Below are 19,582 nucleotides of genomic sequence, written 5' to 3' on the forward strand. Positions count from 1 at the left end.
ATCTGTGTACATAATGGACATGTATGCCTGCAGGCCAGAAGAGGACACCAGATCCCATTACAGATGGTTGAGAGCCACTATATGGGTGCTGGGAATTAAACTCAGGACCTCTGGAAGAGCAGACAGTGCTCTTAACCTCTGAGCCATCTCTCCAGCCCCTAAGATGATATTAAACTTCGGATTATCTTACCTCTCCTGAGTTCTGGAATTACAAGTGTGCACCACTATGCTCTGTTTTTGTAGTGCTAGATAGCAAACCCAGGGCCTCATACATACTACATAATAGGCGAGTGCTCTACCAACATCTACATCTCCAGCTCCTGCACCATGGATTCTTAGTTCCTTGGGCTAGAACCTCCTGTCTGCTTGATGTGGTTTTGTGACTCTTAATTGGTTCCCCTTCCTCAAATGCCTACCTGGCTGATTGGCCGTGTGTGTGTGTGTGTGTGTGTGTGTGTGTGTGTGCGCGCGTGCGTGCGCGCGCGCGCGCACGTTCATACAACAGACAGACAGACAACCTGTGGGAGTTGGTTCTAGCCTTCTACCATATGGGTCCCAAGATTGAACTTAGGTGTTCAGGCTTAGTGGCAGGCATCTTTACCAGCGAAGCCATCTTGGTGTCTTCAAGCACATTATTTTATATACCCAAACTGAGAAAATTTGGCACAGATAAAATAGCAGCACTTGTCATATACCTCAACAGTGCTGTTAAGGCCCTGGCATGGTATTGCATGCACACCTTTAACTGCAGCACTCAGTAGACAGAGACAGGTGGATCTTTGTGAGCTAGAGGCCTTTGTGGTGTATGTAGGGAGTTCCAGGACACCACAACTGCATAGTGCGATTCTGCAGCCATTGCCAGTCTGCCTACCTCCCATCCCCCACAGCAGGAATCAAACCTAGGGTCCTGAGCAGGCAAAGCAAGTGTTCTCTCACAGTGCCATGCCTGCAGCCCTTGGCAGCGTCCTTTGTAGCAGGGTGCTGGCCTGATTGAAGCTCCTTGGAGGATGAGGCTCAGTCTCCCCCATCAGCTGGTCAGCTGCACCTGTTCTGACCTCCCCCTGTCTACCATGATACTGAAGGGTGCAGGCAAGGTGGCTGTATACTGTGACTCTGTTTAGGTTTGTCTCTCCTGTGCCCACACGATGCTAACTTGGACCCCTAAGTAACAGCGTATACCTTGTTCTCCTCATCTGTGTTACAATTTCCTAGGAACGCAGTGGTAGAGTTTTTCAGTATGTTTCCAGGGTTTAACTATCAGTGCTGCTGTCTTTTTCTTTTATGTATGTTCATGTGCTTGCTTGCCTGTGTGTGTGTGTGTGTGTGTGTGTGTGTGTGTGTGTGTGTATGGATGTCCAAGATGTCAGCACCTTCCTCCACCATGCTGCTCCCTAAATATTGAAGTAGGATCTCTCTCTGAACCGTGAGTTTGAGGTTTGGCTTTTTTGGCTAGCCAGCTTAGCTTACTCCATGGTCTCCACCTCTCACAAGTTCACGTGACTTTTATGTGGACAAGCACTTTACCCTCTGAGCCATTTGCCCAACCCCTTGCACAAATATTCTAAAGCACCATTGTTCACCCTATGAGCTAGCACCCTGGAGGTGGGGTATCAAGACCATTAGCTACTTGTCTTGTTACTGTGACAAAATACTCAAAAGCAATGTCTGGAAAGAATGGGTTGTTTTGGTCACAGTTTGTAGGTACAGTTCACCACGGCAGGGAAGGCATGCAGCAGAACTGTGAAGCAGCTGGACATCCTCTATGATGCTGGTGCTCAGCTAGCTCACTTCCTCCTTTTCATTCACTCTTAGACCCCAGACCATGGACAGTGACACCCACATTAGGATGGGTCTTCCCACCTCAGTTAGACTAACCTAGAAGGTACTCTCTGGTGTCCCAGACTCTGTCTCCTAGGTGGTTCTAGATCTGTCAAGTTGACATTCAGTATTCACCGTCACACTGAGGGGTGTCAAAATGTCAGAGAGGATGCATGCACAGTAAGATAATGGCTGTTCCTCCTACCTGTGTCGTGTGGGAAATTAACAGTCTGCTGCGTTTGTTCACTTACTGCTAAGCTGATGTGAGTCAGACTCTTATTTTTACTCACCATTTTTAAATCATTTCCGGGGGATAAGGAAGATTCATGCTCTTCTCAGTTTGCCAGCTCCTTAGGGGGCTATGGTAGAATCGACTATGAGCAAGAAACTTGGGGAAGCTCTTCCGGGGAACAGGTAGGTGCTTTTCCTGGGACCTGTGGCTTTACTATTGATGTAGGAAGGACTTTCAGGGATACTGGCAAAATATCAAAGATTATGAAAATTCATATTTTGGGCCAGCAGGGTAGCTCAAAAGATTTAGGCGCTTGTGTTGTGTGCAGTTTTAAAAACACACTACAGCCTTTGCCCCAGAGCTGCGACCCTGTTACCAGCCCCTCTTGGCTCCTTTTTGTTTCTCCTGGCTTAGCTCTGGGATCCAGCTGCTAGCACTGACCTGGCTTCTCTTACCAGCCCACTCCTGAGACCCTTGCATCCATGGATAAAACACACACACACACACACACACACACACACTGCTCTGTTACCTTTAGAATTTGCCTCTAAAGGCACAATTGCTGGGCACAGATACCTCCTGCCTGAAAATTCATGCCAGTATCAATTTATTATCTCCATTTCTCCCTCTTAGTGGGTTACATCAGCTAGTCCCCCGCCAACATCGGCTCCTGCCCATAGTGGAGGCCACAGGCCCTAGCTGCCCTGAGACCTTACACGACTACTGCTTTCTTCTCATTCAAAGCATGTCAGAAAAGCCCACAACCCCTTTCCCTGCCTCTCCTTTTTCTCTGGGGACCTGGAAGTTCCAACTGTACTTTGTGTCCAGCAATTGCTCTAGCAATTGCCCACCCCACCCCCCCCCCCTTTTTTTTTTTTTTTTTTGTTTTTCGAGACAGGGTTTCTCTTGTATAGCCCTGGCTGTCCTGGCACTCACTTTGTAGACCAGGCTGGCCTCGAACTCAGAAATCCACCTGCCTCTGCCTCCCCAGTGCTGGGATTAAAGGCGTCACCACCACGCCCGGCTCCTCCACCCCCTTCTTTATTGACAAGACAAGAACCAATTGGAGAACTAGACCTTAGCAACAGAACCTCCCCTTACATGCTTGTCATCATGCCTGAGTTCAATCCCAGAACATACATGGTATAGGGAGAGAACCCTGTCCCACAGGTTACCCTCTGGCTGCCACCAGGAGCCAGTAAAATGTTTTGTTGAAACTCAGCTGTGCTCTTTCCTGCCTGCCTGGTACTGAGTTGCTTCCATATTCTAATGGCAGGGTCCTTGCCACTGGGACTTGTTACTGATTGTAGTTTCTACCTGAGCCTTCACGGGAACTTTGATACTGCCACAACCAATAGTGTGGGTTACTTTAAGGAAAAGAAGAAAAATGAGGTGTGTGTGTGTGTGTGTTTCACTACCCCTTCTGCCACTGTAAGATAAAGTAGCAGGCAAAGCCAATAGAACCTAGACATTTCTTTGCTCATTCTGGTGGTTCAGGTCCCTTTGGGCGGGCATGTTTCCAGCCATCCCATTGGATGGAGGTGTGGAATCAGGCTGAACTTAAATTCTTCCAGAGAGTCCCCTCTAAGTACTGTCTCCTTGGCGGGACAGTATATAGAGCCCTGGGATTGAAGAAGGAAGGGCTCAGCAGGGCTCAGCCACCCTTGTTTGAGAGGGTGGTGTGAGTCCTGACTCTGTTCTAGCCACTCCCAGGTCACCTTGGCTCCCTGGGCTGGGCTGGGAGCCACCAGCCTAGGGCTAGTTTACATCACAAAGTAACCTGGGGCTCTTTCCCGGCTATCCTTTGGCAGGCAGGCCTTTAACAATCTGAAGTAGAGGGCTGGGCCGGCGGCGAGTCTTCCCAGGGAATTTCCTTGAGGCTGTTTTCTGGTGTCACCTGACTGCCATTGCTTATCTACTTCCTCCTGCCAGGCTGGGATCCTCGGACCTCCCAGACTGCACCAAATTCCTTGCTAGGCACTCTGTCACCCCTCCAAGTCTCAGAGTGTCAGAGTTGCAAGAGACAAACCTGGGTGGGAGACCCCACAAAGACAATGGTTCCCCACTGTCTTTTTATGGTATATGATTATGATTTATGGTGTGAAGATGTGATGCATGCTTTAAAATATTGGTTCAGGTTTAAAAAGTGACTTGATTGGCTGAGACTGAGAGTGGCTACCAAGTTGGTTGGCAGAGTGTTCACCTACCGTGAACAAAGCCTGGGGTTTGACCTCAGTATCCCATAACCCCTTAAACTGAGGGTGGTGGTGTGTCTGTGACCTGAAATCAAATGCCCTGGAGCTGGAGCAGGAGGATCATTCATTCTCAAGGTCATTCTCAGGTCAGAAACAAAGCAACCCCAAGAACACTTTTGTTTCATAACTCTGAAATAAAAATTCTCATTTCCAGTAATGATTTTCCCCCTCTCCATTATCAAATAATTGCTTAGTTGAAAAGATCTTAATTTGACAGACATGTTGTAAGATTCTTGTGATAGCCTTAAGTACAAGCCTTCCCGATAGAAAAGGTGAAAAAGAAGCACACGTAACAGCCTGGCCCTTTCACCCTTTTTGTGCTTGAGTTTGTCTGGGGAACGAACCTGTGAGTCTCCACTTTAATCCAGTGGGGCTCCTGGTTTCTAGTTCTGCTGTTGGCTAGTTGAGAGACCTTGCTTGGCAAATCAATATCCCAGTAGTCTCCAGCACCACTGTGTTCCCATGAGTGAAGCTGCTCGTTAATGTTCTCCAGAGGTAATCCCCGGGCCTTGCTGCACTTTGCTTGGAGTTTCTGTCATGGTCACTCCTTCCTTCCCTTGACCACAGACACTCTATCTATTCTTCAGAGTTCTCTCCCATGCCACCTGCATGTGCCAGCCTGTTTCAGATGCCCTGTCCATTGTCAGAGTGAGTGGACCTAGCCTTCCCATCTCCTAGTCTATTAAGGAATTATTAATTATGCTTCATCCTGTCCCTCTTTTGCTGACTGATACTCTTTCAGAGGATCCAGCACCCATAAAAGCCACACAACAGCCTATAGCTCCAGTTCCAGTGATCCTAAGACCTCTATTGGCCTCTGCAGGCATGCGCACATGCACCCATAGATTTGAAATTTTTAAATTAAATCTAAAAGAAAAAAGAACTGACTCTGGTATTCCCAGTACAGAGAAGGTAAAGACTGGTAGGTCCCTGGGGTTTGCTGGCCTATCAGTCTAGCTGGATTGGTGAACTCCAATTTCATTGAGAGACTCTTATCTCAAAAAGTATGGTGGAAAACCAGGCATGATACAAACTCATTTAATCTCAGAAATTTGCGGATTCTGTGAGGGCTAGGGAGGTCAATCTGGACCTAGTATGTGTGAGCCTTGAGGCACACATGGGCAGGGCAGCTGATCTACAGGAACAGGATGACATGGGAGAGGCCGGGTGGCTGGAGATCATCCTAGGCATGTATGTTTGAGAGGAAGGTTCCATAGATTAGATTCCCATTCAGATGAAGAAGCTCACCATGTGATCCTGGCCCACAACCCAGGCAGTAAGTGTGAGGTGTCAGGGCTGTCTCTTGGGGCAGACTTAGAAACAATTCTTTATCTGGCAGGAGCTGCCTCTACTTGGCCTGAGTGGAGGTCAGCCTGCAGAACCTGGGGCCAGTGCTAATTGGCCCCCTGGAGTGCCTGTACACTCACATAATGACCACTTGGGCCTTGGACCTCTGCCAACACCATCTATATTCTTCAGCAAAGGCAAGGATACTGGAAGAACCAGTTAGGGTGTGGAAGGCCCTTAGTTTGTCCAGGCCTAAGGAGTGCTAGACTCTTGGTTCAGGGGACCAGCAACGGAGCTTAGGTGAGGGAGGTAAAAACAGATCACTGGGGCTCTCTGGCCAGCCAGTCTAGTAAACTTGGCAGCCCCAGGTCAGTTGGCTAGTGCTTGAGGAAGGGCAGCTGTTGGTTGTCCTCTGGCTGCCAAATTTATGTGTATATACTGCACTCCTGGACACACCCATACAACAGAGCTTCTGCACATATAAACAGACACGCCCACCTACATGCACACAGTGGTGAATAGAGAAAGGTGAATGACTCTGTACCACCATATCCGGTCTGGGCTGGGTCAGTAATCTCTGGTCCACATGCTGGCTGGGACTCTTCTACTGACTCTCAGGGCCCCAGGGTTTGCAGAGTGCTCTGCATGTGATTGCTGCTCAGCCACATGGTCCAAATGGTTCCATTTCTTTCTAGCTCTGCCCATTCCGGCGCCCTCACTCAGGCTTGTTTCTGCGGCAGCTCGTTCTCCCAGCTCTGAAGGCTGGGAGAGAAGGGTCACAGTGCTGGACTGTTTCTTGGGCACCCATGGAAGGTGCTGCTGTCGGCCACTAACCTTCTGGTGTCTCCAGGCAGTCTTTGGCTTGTGTCCACATCTTTTCTTTACCTCTGACATCCTGTCTTTTGTTGTCTGTCATCTCTGTGTGTCTCACTGTGCAAGTCGTTAGACTCAGGGCGGATTGTCTGAGACTATCTAGTCAAACATTCCCGGTTTCCAGGACTGGATTCCCCTTCAGCAGAAGGAGGGTGGAGGTATTTCTCTAACTGGTTGCTTCTTTTGTTTAATATGTTCAACACTCTGTGTGTGTATGTGTGTGTGTGTGTGTTTGGGGGCGGTTGACGGTTAGATGACAGTCTCTTCTCTCCCTACACCATTTCACCAGCTCTTTGCTTTGTTTTTTGAGACAGAGTCTCACCACATGACCTATGCTTGCCTTAAACTGCCAACTTCCCCTATACTGGGGTTCTAGGCTGCAACTCCATTCTCTGAAGCTCTGATAGCTGCGTGTAAAGCCATCCAGGAGTCGCTGTGACCGCTTTGTTTTGGGATTAGGCTCACATTTATATACATGTGACTTTAGAGCCATATCTCCTCTTTGTCTCTGACCCCAGATTGGGAAAGTTGGTCCATACTAAGCATCTCATAGCAGCTGTTCATGTTAAAATAAAGCTCTGAGAAACAGATTGTTTATTTATTCTGGGGCAAGGTCTCACTGGTAGCCCTGGTTGTCTTGCAACTTCCACTGCTTGCTGCTTCTTGGTCTTCAGTTTCTCCTCATGTTTGGTGAGCCGATGGTGGCTCATGACTCTAGTCTTCTTGGGTCGCAGGTCCAGGGGCTTGTGCTTCTTGCCCTTGTAGAATTTCCTGAGGTTTTCTTTTTGAGTCTGGCTAATGGAAGTGAGGACTTGTGTACGACTCACATCTTGGGGAGCTTAGACACAGCATCACTTGTCACTTTGGTGACGTGAAGCTGGGGCAATTCCACCTTCAGATCATCCAGTTATTTCAACAGCTCCTCTTCCTTGCTGCGCAGGTCCTGAGCTTTAACCTTGGCCATTTCTGTGTTGTTCACGGCTGAGGCCATCTGGTTTGAGAGAAATACTTGTTTTAATTTTTAAGAATTATGTGTATGTGTTCTGGTTTCCTGTACATCACACGTGTGCCTGGTGCCTTCAGAGGCCAGGAAGAGCTAGGAATTGAACTGGGGTCCTATTGAAGATTACTCAATGCTCCTAACTGTTAAGCTATCTCTCTGGCCCTGAGAAGTTAATTTTTTAAACCAATTTTTAGAAACCATTTTTACTCTGTGTAAAATGCTTACTGTGCGAGCATTTAGACCAGAGTTCTGAAGCCCAGAGCCCATGAATAAACTGAGTGTGGCTAGGAGGCATAAACCGGAGGGTCAGGGGTTCAAGGTCTACCTTAACTACATGAGATACACTCTCAGAATAAAATTACAGAAAGAAATGGAAAATGTATTGCCTTCCTCCCTCAGGTCAGTCCTATGAAATCCGGCTGCTGGAGAATCGGAAGCTAGGGGACTTCCAAGATCTGAACACGAAATATGTGAAGGTGAGTGAGCCTCAGGGCTGGCTCCTCACATGCTAGAGGGGCCTGTGGGGTCTGAATGCCTGGGGCTGGGGGTGGTGGGAAGGAATCCCTGAGCTAGTCCCATCCCAGTTTCTGGAGTGCACTGTCCCAGTGGAGATTAGATGGATAGGCAGTGGAGCAGGGTGGGGTGGCTTACATTGGTGAAGTATGTTCTGGGTTAGATAGATAGAAGCTGTGGCCTAATTTTGCCCTCAATTGAGCCTTTCTTACTTGCACATAACAGCATAGTAATCAGATATGTATATGAAGCTGTTCGGAATACTGGAGACCAGGGAAGGCATCCACCTTCTTACCATTGTCCGTGTTCTTGGGATTCTGAGGATAGACAGGAAGCCCTAGGAAAAGGGACTGGAGAGGGGTAGAAGGTTTTCCCTGGCTGGGGACAGGGATACATGCTCATCTTGTGGCCCTGCAGTCCCTACACAGAGCTGTCTCCAACATTTGCCTTCCACAGAGCATCATCCGTGTCGTTTTCCATGACCGCCGGCTGCAGTACACAGAGTACCAACAGTTGGAGGGTTGGCGGTGGAGCCGGCCTGGGGACCGTATCCTGGACATTGGTGAGTCTCCTTAGCCAGCACCAACCCTGGACACTTGGGCCATATGGGACTTCTTTGTGAGTGCCACTTGGATTTATGTTCACAGGGAAGCCCAGCATGGTGGCACATACATGCAAGCCCAGTACTGGAGATGCACAGGCAGAAAGACGTTGAGGTTGAGGCCAGGATGGTTCATAAATATGAATGCAAATGTAAATATAAACATAAATATATATATATATATAGTTTCTTTTTCCAAAAGAAAGAGGACTGATGAGATAGCTTGGCTGGTAAGTGCAAGTATGAATTCAGTCCCTAAAACACACACACACACACACACACACAAGAATACCCCCATACACCTATATATGGAAAGAAGGAAGGAAGGAAGGAAGGAAGGAAGGAAGGAAAAGGAAAGAAAGAAAAGAAGGAAACATGAGAACTTTCAGTGATGACCCAAGCATATTGGGTCTTTCCCCTCAATATTTGGGAGAAGCTGACCATTTTACTTTTGTGTATGTGTGTGTGTGTGTGCACAGATATTCCACTGTCTGTTGGTATCTTGGACCCCAGGGCCAGCCCAACCCAACTGAATGCTGTGGAGTTTTTGTGGGACCCATCGAAGAGAGCATCTGCATTCATTCAGGTAAGCAAACATGAGAGCTTTGGAGGGCGGCCTGCCAGCTAACTAAGATGGTCTCCAGTTGGAGGGAAAGTAGCTAAGGGAGGACAGAAGACGGGAAGACTTTTGTTGTTGTTTTTGAGGTTTTTTGGAGGCAGTGTCTCTATGTAGCCCTGGGCTATCCTGGAACACTGCGTTTCAGTGGTTCTCAGCCTGTAGGCCAAGATATCCTGCATATCAGATATTTACATTATGATTCATAATAGTAGCAAAATTACAGTTATGAAATAGCAACAAAAATAATTTTATGGCTGGGGGTCACCACAACATGAAGAACTAAAGGGTCTCAGTGTTAGGAAGGTTGAGAACCATTGTTCTATGTAGGCCAGGCTGGCCTCAACCTTACAGAAGGTTTCTCTGCCTCCCAGGTGCCAGATAAAAGGCATGTGACACCATGCCTAGCAATAACAAAGTTTTTAAAGCCAGTATTTGCCAGATAATTGGAAAGGAACATTCTCCCACTCTATCTAGTTGTTGAGTTCATTTTTTTTGCACATGTATGGCTCCTACCTTGAATTATATACCATCTGGAGTTCAGATGGCCAAGGCCTGGTATGGTTCTTTACCAGCCTGGCCTTTTCATTGACTAGCTGTATGTTATTGTTTTATAAAATTTCTTCCCCATTTTTGTTTGTCTTTGAGACAGGCAGGGTCTTTCTATGGAGCCTCAAGCTGACCTTGAACATATCTGCCTCAATTTCCTGAGTGCTAGGATTATATTAGCCTATTAACAGTTAAGACATATGCCCGGTCCAAGAGAATGGCTCAAAAAACTAGAGACAGTAAAATGCTTGCTGTGTATACATGAGGATTTGAGTTCCATCCTCAGCTTGTAAAAACTGGTTGGTCACATCTGCATACACCTGACCCCAGTGCTAAAGGGGTGGAGACAACAGGATTCCTGGGGCTTATCTACCAGCGAGCCTAGCCAAATCTATGAGTTCAGTGAGAAACCCTGACTTAAAAAATTAAGTGGGTCTCGTCAGTCATGGTGGGCTTTTATCCCATGCCTTTAATCTCACCATTCAAGAGGCAGGTGGATCTCTGAGTTTAAGATCAGCCTAGTCTGCAGGGTGAGTCTCAGGACCCCCAGGGCTATCTATCACAACAACAGTAATAACAACAACAAATCAAAAAAATCTAACAAAACCAATAACTACAAAGCAACAACATTAACAAAAGTTGAGGCGGCGGTGGTGGTGAGGGGGACAACTGAAGAAGACATAAATGTCAAAATCTGTCTTCTAGGTACACATGTTCATGTATGCACACACACACAAGGAACACACTGATACAATCTTTAAAAGCAAATAATATTCTTGTTGCAAAATTTAGGTTTTTTTGTATTGCAGTAATACCGAATTTTATCACATTACAATATCAGAACAATACATAGGTATCTGGTACCTCCTATATAATATGCACTTAAAAATATGGAGATGAGTTTGGCATTCTGACCATGACTCCAGACTTGTTCAGTGACCAGGATGTCAGAGAACAACAGGGCTGTGCTCAGTTGCCCCACAAGTCTGGGATTTAGGAAGGGGATGGTTTCTGGGTGGGGAGGGGTGATGGTGTGATGAAGGGGAAGGTTTATGGATGGGGTGGTGGTGGCTACTGTGTCTAGTGGCCTGGAACAAAGGTGAGGATTTAGCTGATCAGACAGAGCTCCAGAGTTAAGGGACAGAGGCAGGATGATATGTATGTCCTCTGTTCTGTGGCTAAAGGACAAGAAGGCCTTGGCCTGATGGGGTAAGTGGAGAGTTAGGGGAAGCAGGCTTGGTTACCTCCTTGGGGAGAGGGAGACATTAGGGGCATCCAGAGTCCCCTCATCTACCCAATTTCAGGCCCCACATTCCCCTCGCAGGTGCACTGTATCAGCACGGAATTCACCCCCAGGAAGCATGGAGGTGAGAAGGGAGTGCCTTTTCGGGTGCAGATTGACACGTTTAAGCAGAATGAGAGTGGGGACTATTCAGAGCATCTACACTCTGCCAGCTGCCAGATCAAGGTGTTCAAGGTATGATGCACTTAACACAGCCACCCTGGTCAAACCTGGTCAAAGGACCCTTGGCTTAGATCACAGACCCAGCTGGGTGTGTGGCCTCGTATTAGCTCCTCTCTCTTGATTCTGGCTTGTGTCCCTGCCCAGCCTTCTCTTGTTACTCAAAATTGTTGGGGAGTCTCCCATGTCAGTACAAGACTCTGCTTTTGTAAGAGTGGAAGCCTGTCGCCAACAAAATAAGAACAAAAGAGAAGTATGCATGAGGTCAAGAGGGCCAGTCTTTGGTAGTCTCGCTCAATGCCATTTTTCTTTGCATTGGTTGGCTCTGTGTGTGTGTGTGTGTGTGTGTATGTGCTGAGGAATCTTGCCAGGTTTTCTCACTGAACCTGGAACTTTCCATTCAGTAAGACTGACTGAGCATTGAGCTCCAGGGATCCTCATGTCTCTGCCTCCTCAGGACCAGTATGGAAGGCATGTGTTGTCACACCTGGCTCTTTAAGTGGAGGTTGTTTCCAAACTCAGGCCTCTTTTTTGCATGGCAGGCAGGCACTCTACAGGAGCTCTGCTATTGAGAAATGTTCCCCACCCCAGTCTAGCTTTCTCTTGAGAAGCACTGTGGCTCAGTGATAGGGAATTGGCTCTAACATTCAAGGACATCCTGAGTTCTGTCACATGTCATCTTCAAGAAAGGAACATCTTCAGAAGTCTATCCAGCCTCCTCTTGCCCTGAGTCACCCTGCAGTCTCTCATTACTGGTTCCTAACTCCTCATCTGGATTGATTATTTCCTGAAGGTGGGAGCCAGCTTCTTACCATCCCTAATGCCCTTAGGGAAAAGGAAGGTGGAACAGGCCTGTGCCATTCTTACAGCATGAGGCTAGCCCACAACCAGCAGGTTTAACATGTTTCTGTCCACTTGAGAGCCCCCTCCTATCAGGGGTCACTTTGTGTGACCAGACTTAATACCCTTCTTCACACCTAGATGAATTTGGAACCTGTTGGAAACAGATCAGTTTCAGATAGGGCTGTGTTAGAGAGACAGCAAGAGTCGTTGATCTTCCTAAGCAGTGATTGACAGGAACTAAATATTCACAGGTATAACCGCAGACCTAGAGGCTGAGCAGTTGAGGCTGCCCCCCAACTGGCTTGATGTCCCTGAAAGCAAGTCTACCTTCACTCTTTGCGGCCTGCCATTTTGAGTCTATGGCAGGCATGTTACCTACAAACTATTTTTCCCTCTCTGTATGTATGGGGTTTTATATTTGTGTGTGTGTGGGGGGTGAGTGCACATGTGTAGCATGTGGAGGTCAGAGGTCAATCTTAGGTTCTTCATGAGTCATTTGCCTTATTTTTGAGATAGGTCCTCTCACTGCTCCTAGAACTAGCCCATTAGGCTAAAGGATTAGGTATGAGGTCAAGAGGGCCAGTCTTTGGTAGTCTCACTGGTTGGCTTCCTCATCTCTGGAATTCCCAGTGTTTGTCACCAGACCCTGGCCTTTTTACATGGTTTCAGGGGCATCAAATTTGGGTTCTTGATGGATTTCTGAAAGACAAAGCCATCCTGTTCTGACCAGCTCTTTGAAGGGTTTGAGGTGGAGGGCTTTACTCCACATTCATGCTAACCCATGAGCTGGCTGTACTTACCTCACCTATGGCTTCTGAGGCAAGGAAGAGAGGCTTCCAGTGAGCATAGGTCTTTAGTGCAGGGGGCTAGGTGTGGCTGTCTGCCCTGCTCCCCTGACAAGTCCTTTGTGCTCACATAGAATTTCATGCCTGCTGTTAGTGTCCCTGTGTGGCTTACTACAAGCTTATCTTTACCTAGGGCTGGGTCACCCCAAGGGAGGTTTCCCTAAAAGCCCTTGATCTGGGAACCAAAAGGCATCTCTTGAGGAAGACGCACACTGGGATGCAAGCCCTGTGCGGCCGGCCGGCCACTAGACCTGAACTAAGTGTTCCTATCTGCACATCAAGGGCTCTGGGGCTTGTACCTGTGCTTGCCAAGCAGGATAGGATGGGAGCCATGAGAGACACAATGAAGGTGACACAGGAGTGAGTGAGGGAGTGACTGTACCCTCAGGTCTCTCCTGCCAACAAACCCTGAGCCTCTAGTTTGTGAAGAAGAGAGATGATGGTGGCTCTGAGGCTGGCACTCACTGGCACTATCTGTGACTAGAAATAGATTCTGCAGCCTGTTGCACCATCATTTAGCCACAGCAGAGACGGATGGACGGATGCCTTTGGGGCTGCCATGTTCCGAGGCTGGGTGTGCTGGGCCTGAGCAGAGTTGAACAAGGCACAGTGTGGGTCAGAATCCACTCTCCTACCTTTCTGTGGTCTCCATCAGTCACCCCAGCACTGTGATATGTCCTGTTTTGGTTCTCCATGGCTCCTTCCAGAAGCAAGTGGCCACTAGTGGCAATCGTCCTAAGTACTTCCTGCTCAAAGATCACAGGGGTGGAAAGAAAACATGCCGCTAGTCCTGCCTGTTCTTCGGGCACCGGGTTGAAGTGCAGGCCTTGGCCTTCTTTCCCAGCCAATGGCCTATTTCTGGCCTAAATGGACCCTGTGTTCTATGCTTGCAGCCTAAGGGAGCTGATCGGAAACAGAAGACCGACCGGGAAAAGATGGAAAAAAGGACGGCTCAAGAGAAGGAGAAATACCAGCCATCCTATGAAACTACCATCCTTACCGAGGTGAGCGAGCCAGGGCTGAAGCTGAGAGTGGGCCTGCAGCAGGCCGTGGGCAAGGTGCACAGAGTAGTGGGAGATCAGCCATCAGGGAAGGTAGGTGGGAGCATTGTTGAGAGAGAGCCCAGTGCACACATCCCGTGAGGCTGCTGGTGGGTTATTCTGACATCACTTTGAGCTCCCTGCCGCCTTTGAATGTTGGTGCTTTTGAAAATGTGAATGAACAGGTGATACATTCAGTCAAAATGTAAAACAGAGCAACCACTGACCTATCCATGCCTTGGCTCTCCTCCACTCTCTCTCTAGGCATGCCTGTGTCTGCATATCAACAATGCACGCTCGCTCTTTTGCACTGGCTGTGTCTTTTACATCTAGTGGCTCATTTTGCACATGACTCCTGTCTTCTCACATCAACAGCTTTCTAGTTCCTTGTTTAGCTGTGCAGTGTTCTGATGGAGGCCTCTTGTAGACTGAACACAGCAGGACTATGCACAGGGCTTCACTCTGCATAAGGTCACTGGCCAGTACTGTAAGATCTGGCTTTTGTTTTGTGTTTGTTTTGTTGAGATAGGGACCTCTATGTATCCCTGGCTGTCCTGGAATTTTTCCTGTAGACCAGACCAGGCTGGCGTCCAACTCACAGAGATCCACCTGTCTCTGCTTCTTGAGTGCTGTGATTAAAAGCGTCCACTAGCATGGATTTTTAATAAGAGACGGCTTGGCGGGTAAAAGTGCTTGCTGCATAAGCCTGGCAACTGAGTTTGATCCCCAGCTCCAAAGTAGAAGGAAAGAACTACTTCTGAGTGTTATCCTCTGACCTCCATACACAAGCCATTTCACATGCACATTAGAACGCGCATGTGAAAACACACACACACACAAACACACACCGTATATACTCATATAATAAAATAAACTCGTAAACATATAATCAAATAATACAAGTAAATTTAAGATTCTGTGTCAGATCTGGAACCCAGGAACCCACTGAGTTTGCCCCTACTCCCAGCGCTGAGTAGGTCTTCTTTGGACAGATACAGAAATACACTTCCTGTTAAGCCTGACTCCAAAGAGGCAGGTTCAGGAAACTCCTCAAATGCTATTAGCAGCTCTCCTGCTTCCTGTCACTGGCCATCTGGGTGTCTTTCCTTTTGTTGGCCTGTTCTCTCTCCCTCCCTCCCTCTGACCTCCCTTCCTCCCTTCCTCCCTTCCTCCCTTCCTTCCTTCCTTCCTTCCTTCCTTCCTTCCTTCCTTCCTTCCTTCCTACCTACCTACCTACATGGGGTTTCTCTGTGCAGCCCTGGCTGTCCTCAAACTCACAGAGATCTGCTGCCTCTACCTTCCAAGTGCTGGGATTAAAGGCTTGTGCCACAACTGCCCAGCCCTGGGTTTTTGTTGTTTGTTGTTGTTTTTGGTAGCTATTCCTCATTATGTTGGCGATTTTGACTAATTGGATTTACTCTAACAGATATATGTATGAGAGAGAGAGATGGATATGTAGATATATGGATATATGGATATATAGATATGAATGAATGACCCAGGGTGGTCATGCAAGGTTGGGCTGTGTTAATAGTGAGACTTGGGTACAGAAATCCAACACGGGTAGCCAGGTCCCAGCTGTGGGTATGCCTGTATAGTATGAGCTAAGCCACTCGTGAAGGAGCATTTGCATAAGACAGGGTAAAAAAAAGCTAATGTGGCACTTTATGTTTTCTAAGGGTGATCGTGTGCAGGGAGCCCGGTACAGGAAAACCTCTGCTTGCTCTCTGCCACAGAGAAACACAAGGACTGCTTTTCATGTAGTTTCATCCCATGCCTGGCCCATGTCTGACTGATGACACTGCCAGGAGAACCCCCATCTAGTGCTGGGTTTCTGATCCTGGCTGAGCCCCAGCTTCTCTGTTCCAATCTGACTCCCCTGAAAGAAGAGAGGGTGCTGTGGCTGTGCAGGCAGGCCCTCAGCACGGTCTCTCTATCAGCATGGCTGATATGAAGAATCCAGACTATGACCTTGGGAGATGCCAGTGCACCCCTTCTATCGGCTCATCAGATTTCCTTCCTTGGTAGGATTTAGCATCAACAAATTCCAGCCCACACTCACAATGGTTAAATATTTACCAGCCTGGCATTTGGTGGGGGGTAGTCAGTCTTTAGGAATGCTTCAGACCAGCCCTCTCCAAGCAGAGTCACTGCCTTAGAGGGAGGGAAGAAAGGCAGGCATGGGTGCTCCCTTTCCCTGGAAGTCATGTTCTCTCTCCAACACCCCTAACTGGGCCTCTTCATTTTTGCTTGTGCATTGGAATGTCCAGCAGAGGAAGGCTCACATCATGCGTGTTTCTGTCTTTTGGAGCCCAGATGGGTACTAAAATGGAGTAACTGATTAAGTTGTCTGGGAGGATCTAGTCTTGGAAGAGTTCCAGGAGTCCTCCTGCCTGTTCCCGGCCCTTCCTGCCTGCAGTTTCCTCACCCAATGGCATGGGTTTTAGCCCTGCATTTTACTATTTTCTCTTTCTTTAGAGGTCATCTATCCTATGTGTGATGCATATTTAAGCATAATTGACCAGTCAGTTTGTGGGCTTTCGTATTACATGATGCTTCTTTTCCTTTGGGTTGACTGTCAGGCAGCTCAAAGGGGTGCATTGGTATATTTCATGGTTTGCCTGATCCAGGATGGCTTCCTGAGTTCTAGGTCTTTTCTGCAACGGTATGTCTGATTGGCCATGGCTCCTCCTGAGCACTTAGTCGCTGTAGACTCTATGCTGACACAACAGGGTCTTAGGCATCAGAGCTCATGAATGCTTGCTTCTGCAGAAGGGCCCGAAGACCGTGGATTGTCCTTTCAGGTTATTCCAAGATCATTGTTGTGTGACACTGCCTGTGTTGTGTTTCTTCCCATAGTGTTCTCCATGGCCTGATGTCCCCTACCAGGCGAACAGCACCCCATCCCCAAGCTACAATGGCTCTCCCAACAGCTTTGGCCTCCGTGAAGGGTACGTCTAACCTTCCTCTCCTTGGGGTTCCTGGCATGCAGTGGGCTAGTCCTTTTTTGGTCTTCTTTCATGCCATGGCCTGGCATCTGCTTGGGTTTTAGTGTGGCTAACTGATATAGCAGTCACAGCCATGTTTATTTCTCTCTAGCTCCCCATGCTGAGGGTGGAATCCAGGGCCTGGTGCATGCTAGGCAAGAACTCTACCACTGAGCTACATCCTCAACTCTTATATTTAACTTTAGGGTTTGTTGGGTTTTGTTTTGTTTTGATTTTGTTTTGAGAGAGGGTTTCTCTGTAACCTTGACTGTCCTTGAACTCTGTAGACCAGGCTAGCCTCAAATTCAGAGATCTGCCTGCTTTTGCCTTCCTGAGTTCTGGGATTAAAGGCAAATGCCACCACGGCCCAGATATCTTTGAGTTTTTTAAGGCAGGGATGTATATAGCCCAGACTGACCTTGAACTTGGTTACCTCAGGCTGGCCTTGAACTTGCAATCCTACTTTTTCAACCTCTTGAGTGCTGGGGTTATAGGTCTATGCTATCACACCTGATATCTGTGTGTGTGTGTGTCACGTGCTCTTTTCTATATACTTCCATAAGTAGCAACAGGTTTGTAATTTACCTTGAAGACCAGTGTTCAGCTGAGGTGGGTGCTGTGCTGCATAGCTGAAGCATCTGGAAGGCCCTCCTTGGTTTGCTGTCTACCTCTTGTGTACCCTTCCTGAAGGGACTGTCCAGGTAGGAGCCTCCACCCTGGGTTTCAGTGTTGTAGCACCAAAGCTAGTCTTGCTGAATCTTGGCTGACTCTTCAGATAGGTGTTGTGGCCCCAAGGACACAGGGATAGGACAGTGCTGACATCATAGGCAGATCCTAACCGGCAGACTGTGTGTGCAGACTGAGGCTTTTGATATCTCTGTGGTGGCTCTGCAGTAACATCCTGGTCCTGGTAGTGAATAGAGGAGAACTCCAGCCAGCCAGTGCAGGACCTCTGTTTTGAGGTCCATACTCTACTCTGTAGTCAGTCCATAATAAGAAATCAGTTGAGTGATAGTAGAGGAAACGCTGAGTTTGACCTTCAGCACCTGGTGTGGTGGTGCCTGTAATTCTAGCATTCTAAAGGTAGAGGAAGAGGATCTGCAGTTCAAGGTTATATAGCAAGTTCAAGGTCAGCTCAAGTCAAAGATTTTACCATTGTGAAATGTCTTCTCATGAGTATAGAATTAAAAAAGGGTCATTTAGATCAGGCAGAGCTGCACTTTAGGGAAACAACTTCCTTAACTTCCCTAAGCCCTGCTTTGCCCGATGCAGAAGGGGCTTGGGGGTTCAACAAAGGGCATGAGGAAGGATGTGCCTGTGCTGCAGTAGAAGGCTGCTGTTAACAATGGACAGCTGGGATGAGGGTCATCTCTGCGAGCGTCTAGTATGTGTGTGTGTATGTGTGTGTATAAAAATGTATGGGTGGGCATGCATATACACCTGGAAGCCAGGAGTTGATGTCAGGCATCTCTGTCACTCTCTACCTTACTCTCTGAGACAGGGTCTCTCACTGGAGCTCACTGATTTGGTGAGGCTGGCTGGCTAGTGCTCTCTAGTGAAGCTCACATCCCAGTACTAGGATTAGAGGCATGTCCTGCAGCACCAGTTTTTTTGTTTTTTGTTGTTGTTGTTGTTGTTTTTAATGTGGGTGTTAGGTATCAAACATTCTCACAAGGCAAGCATCCCTGTCCATTCCTATCAGGAAAACCCAGGCCAACCTGTGGATTCACCGCAGTGGCCCTTACATGCCTATCTGGCTAGGACTTGGTTGATGCTTTTGGTTCAGCTGCAGCTTCCTAGGTGCTGAATTACTGGAAGAAGTGAGGCCTGTGCTCTGGTCAGCTTGTCCTTTCCTTAGGCTGGAACTTGGTGGGTATTTTTAGTCATTTTCTTTCACTGGACCAAAAATACTTCACAAGAAATAACTTAAGGAAGGACTTATTTCAGCTCTCAATTAAAGGAGATAGTCTGTCACTGTGAAGAAGCCATGGTGGATGGAGCTTGAAGCAGCTGCTCGAGTTGTATCTGTAGTTAGGAAGCAGAGAGTTGGATGCTGGTGCTCAGCTCACTGTCTCCTTTTTTTTTTTATTCAGTGTAGGACCCCAGCCTATGTATGGGACGGTGCTGCCCACAGTTAGGGTGGGTCTTCCCACCTTAATTAATTTGATGTAGAAACTCCCTCCCAGACATGCTCAGAGGTTTGTTTCCATGGTGACTCTAAGTCTAGTCAAAGTGGACCATCACAAGGGTGAGGCTCCATTGTGCAGCACAGGATCCAGATGAAACAGACAAGCCCTTGGTTGTTGCTAAAGACGACATAGATAGAGGTGTCGATGTTGCTTGGTACAGTGTGGCCCATCTAAACTCCTGTGAAGTTGCACAATGACGAAGACATTCATCATGAGAGACTGGGTCTAACTAATTGTAACTGATTCAGGAAGTCTTGCAGAATTTATTTAAAGCAAGTCACACACCTGCTGGAATGAATGTAGGTACCACTTAGGTTCTAGAACCTTCTTTGTGTCCCTGGAATCCCTCATGCTCATCAACTGTCCCTTTTCCATTACAGTAACAGCTCACCTAATCACCCAGTGGAGCCCTTACCCCTGGGCAGTGATGTAAGTATGCATGAGTGTTGATGGGCTGGTGGTCCCTCTG

General features: G+C 47.8%; 1 protein-coding gene across 1 annotated transcript in view; it reads left to right on the forward strand.

Moving 5' to 3' along the window:
• The window catches only part of Tfcp2l1 (transcription factor CP2 like 1), a 59,381-nt gene that overhangs the window by 20,329 nt on the left and 19,470 nt on the right, over nt 1–19,582 (forward strand). The window contains exons 3-9 of the mRNA XM_021159286.3: nt 7,868–7,944; nt 8,438–8,543; nt 9,062–9,168; nt 11,072–11,224; nt 13,791–13,901; nt 16,797–16,888; nt 19,494–19,542. Of these exons, the coding sequence (XP_021014945.1) occupies nt 7,868–7,944; nt 8,438–8,543; nt 9,062–9,168; nt 11,072–11,224; nt 13,791–13,901; nt 16,797–16,888; nt 19,494–19,542 (695 nt within the window). The remainder of the gene's footprint in view (nt 1–7,867; nt 7,945–8,437; nt 8,544–9,061; nt 9,169–11,071; nt 11,225–13,790; nt 13,902–16,796; nt 16,889–19,493; nt 19,543–19,582) is intronic.

Source organism: Mus caroli, unplaced genomic scaffold, assembly GCF_978045245.1.
Source record: "Mus caroli unplaced genomic scaffold, Mus_caroli_1 scaffold_1, whole genome shotgun sequence".
Classification (NCBI taxonomy): Eukaryota; Metazoa; Chordata; class Mammalia; order Rodentia; family Muridae; genus Mus; species Mus caroli.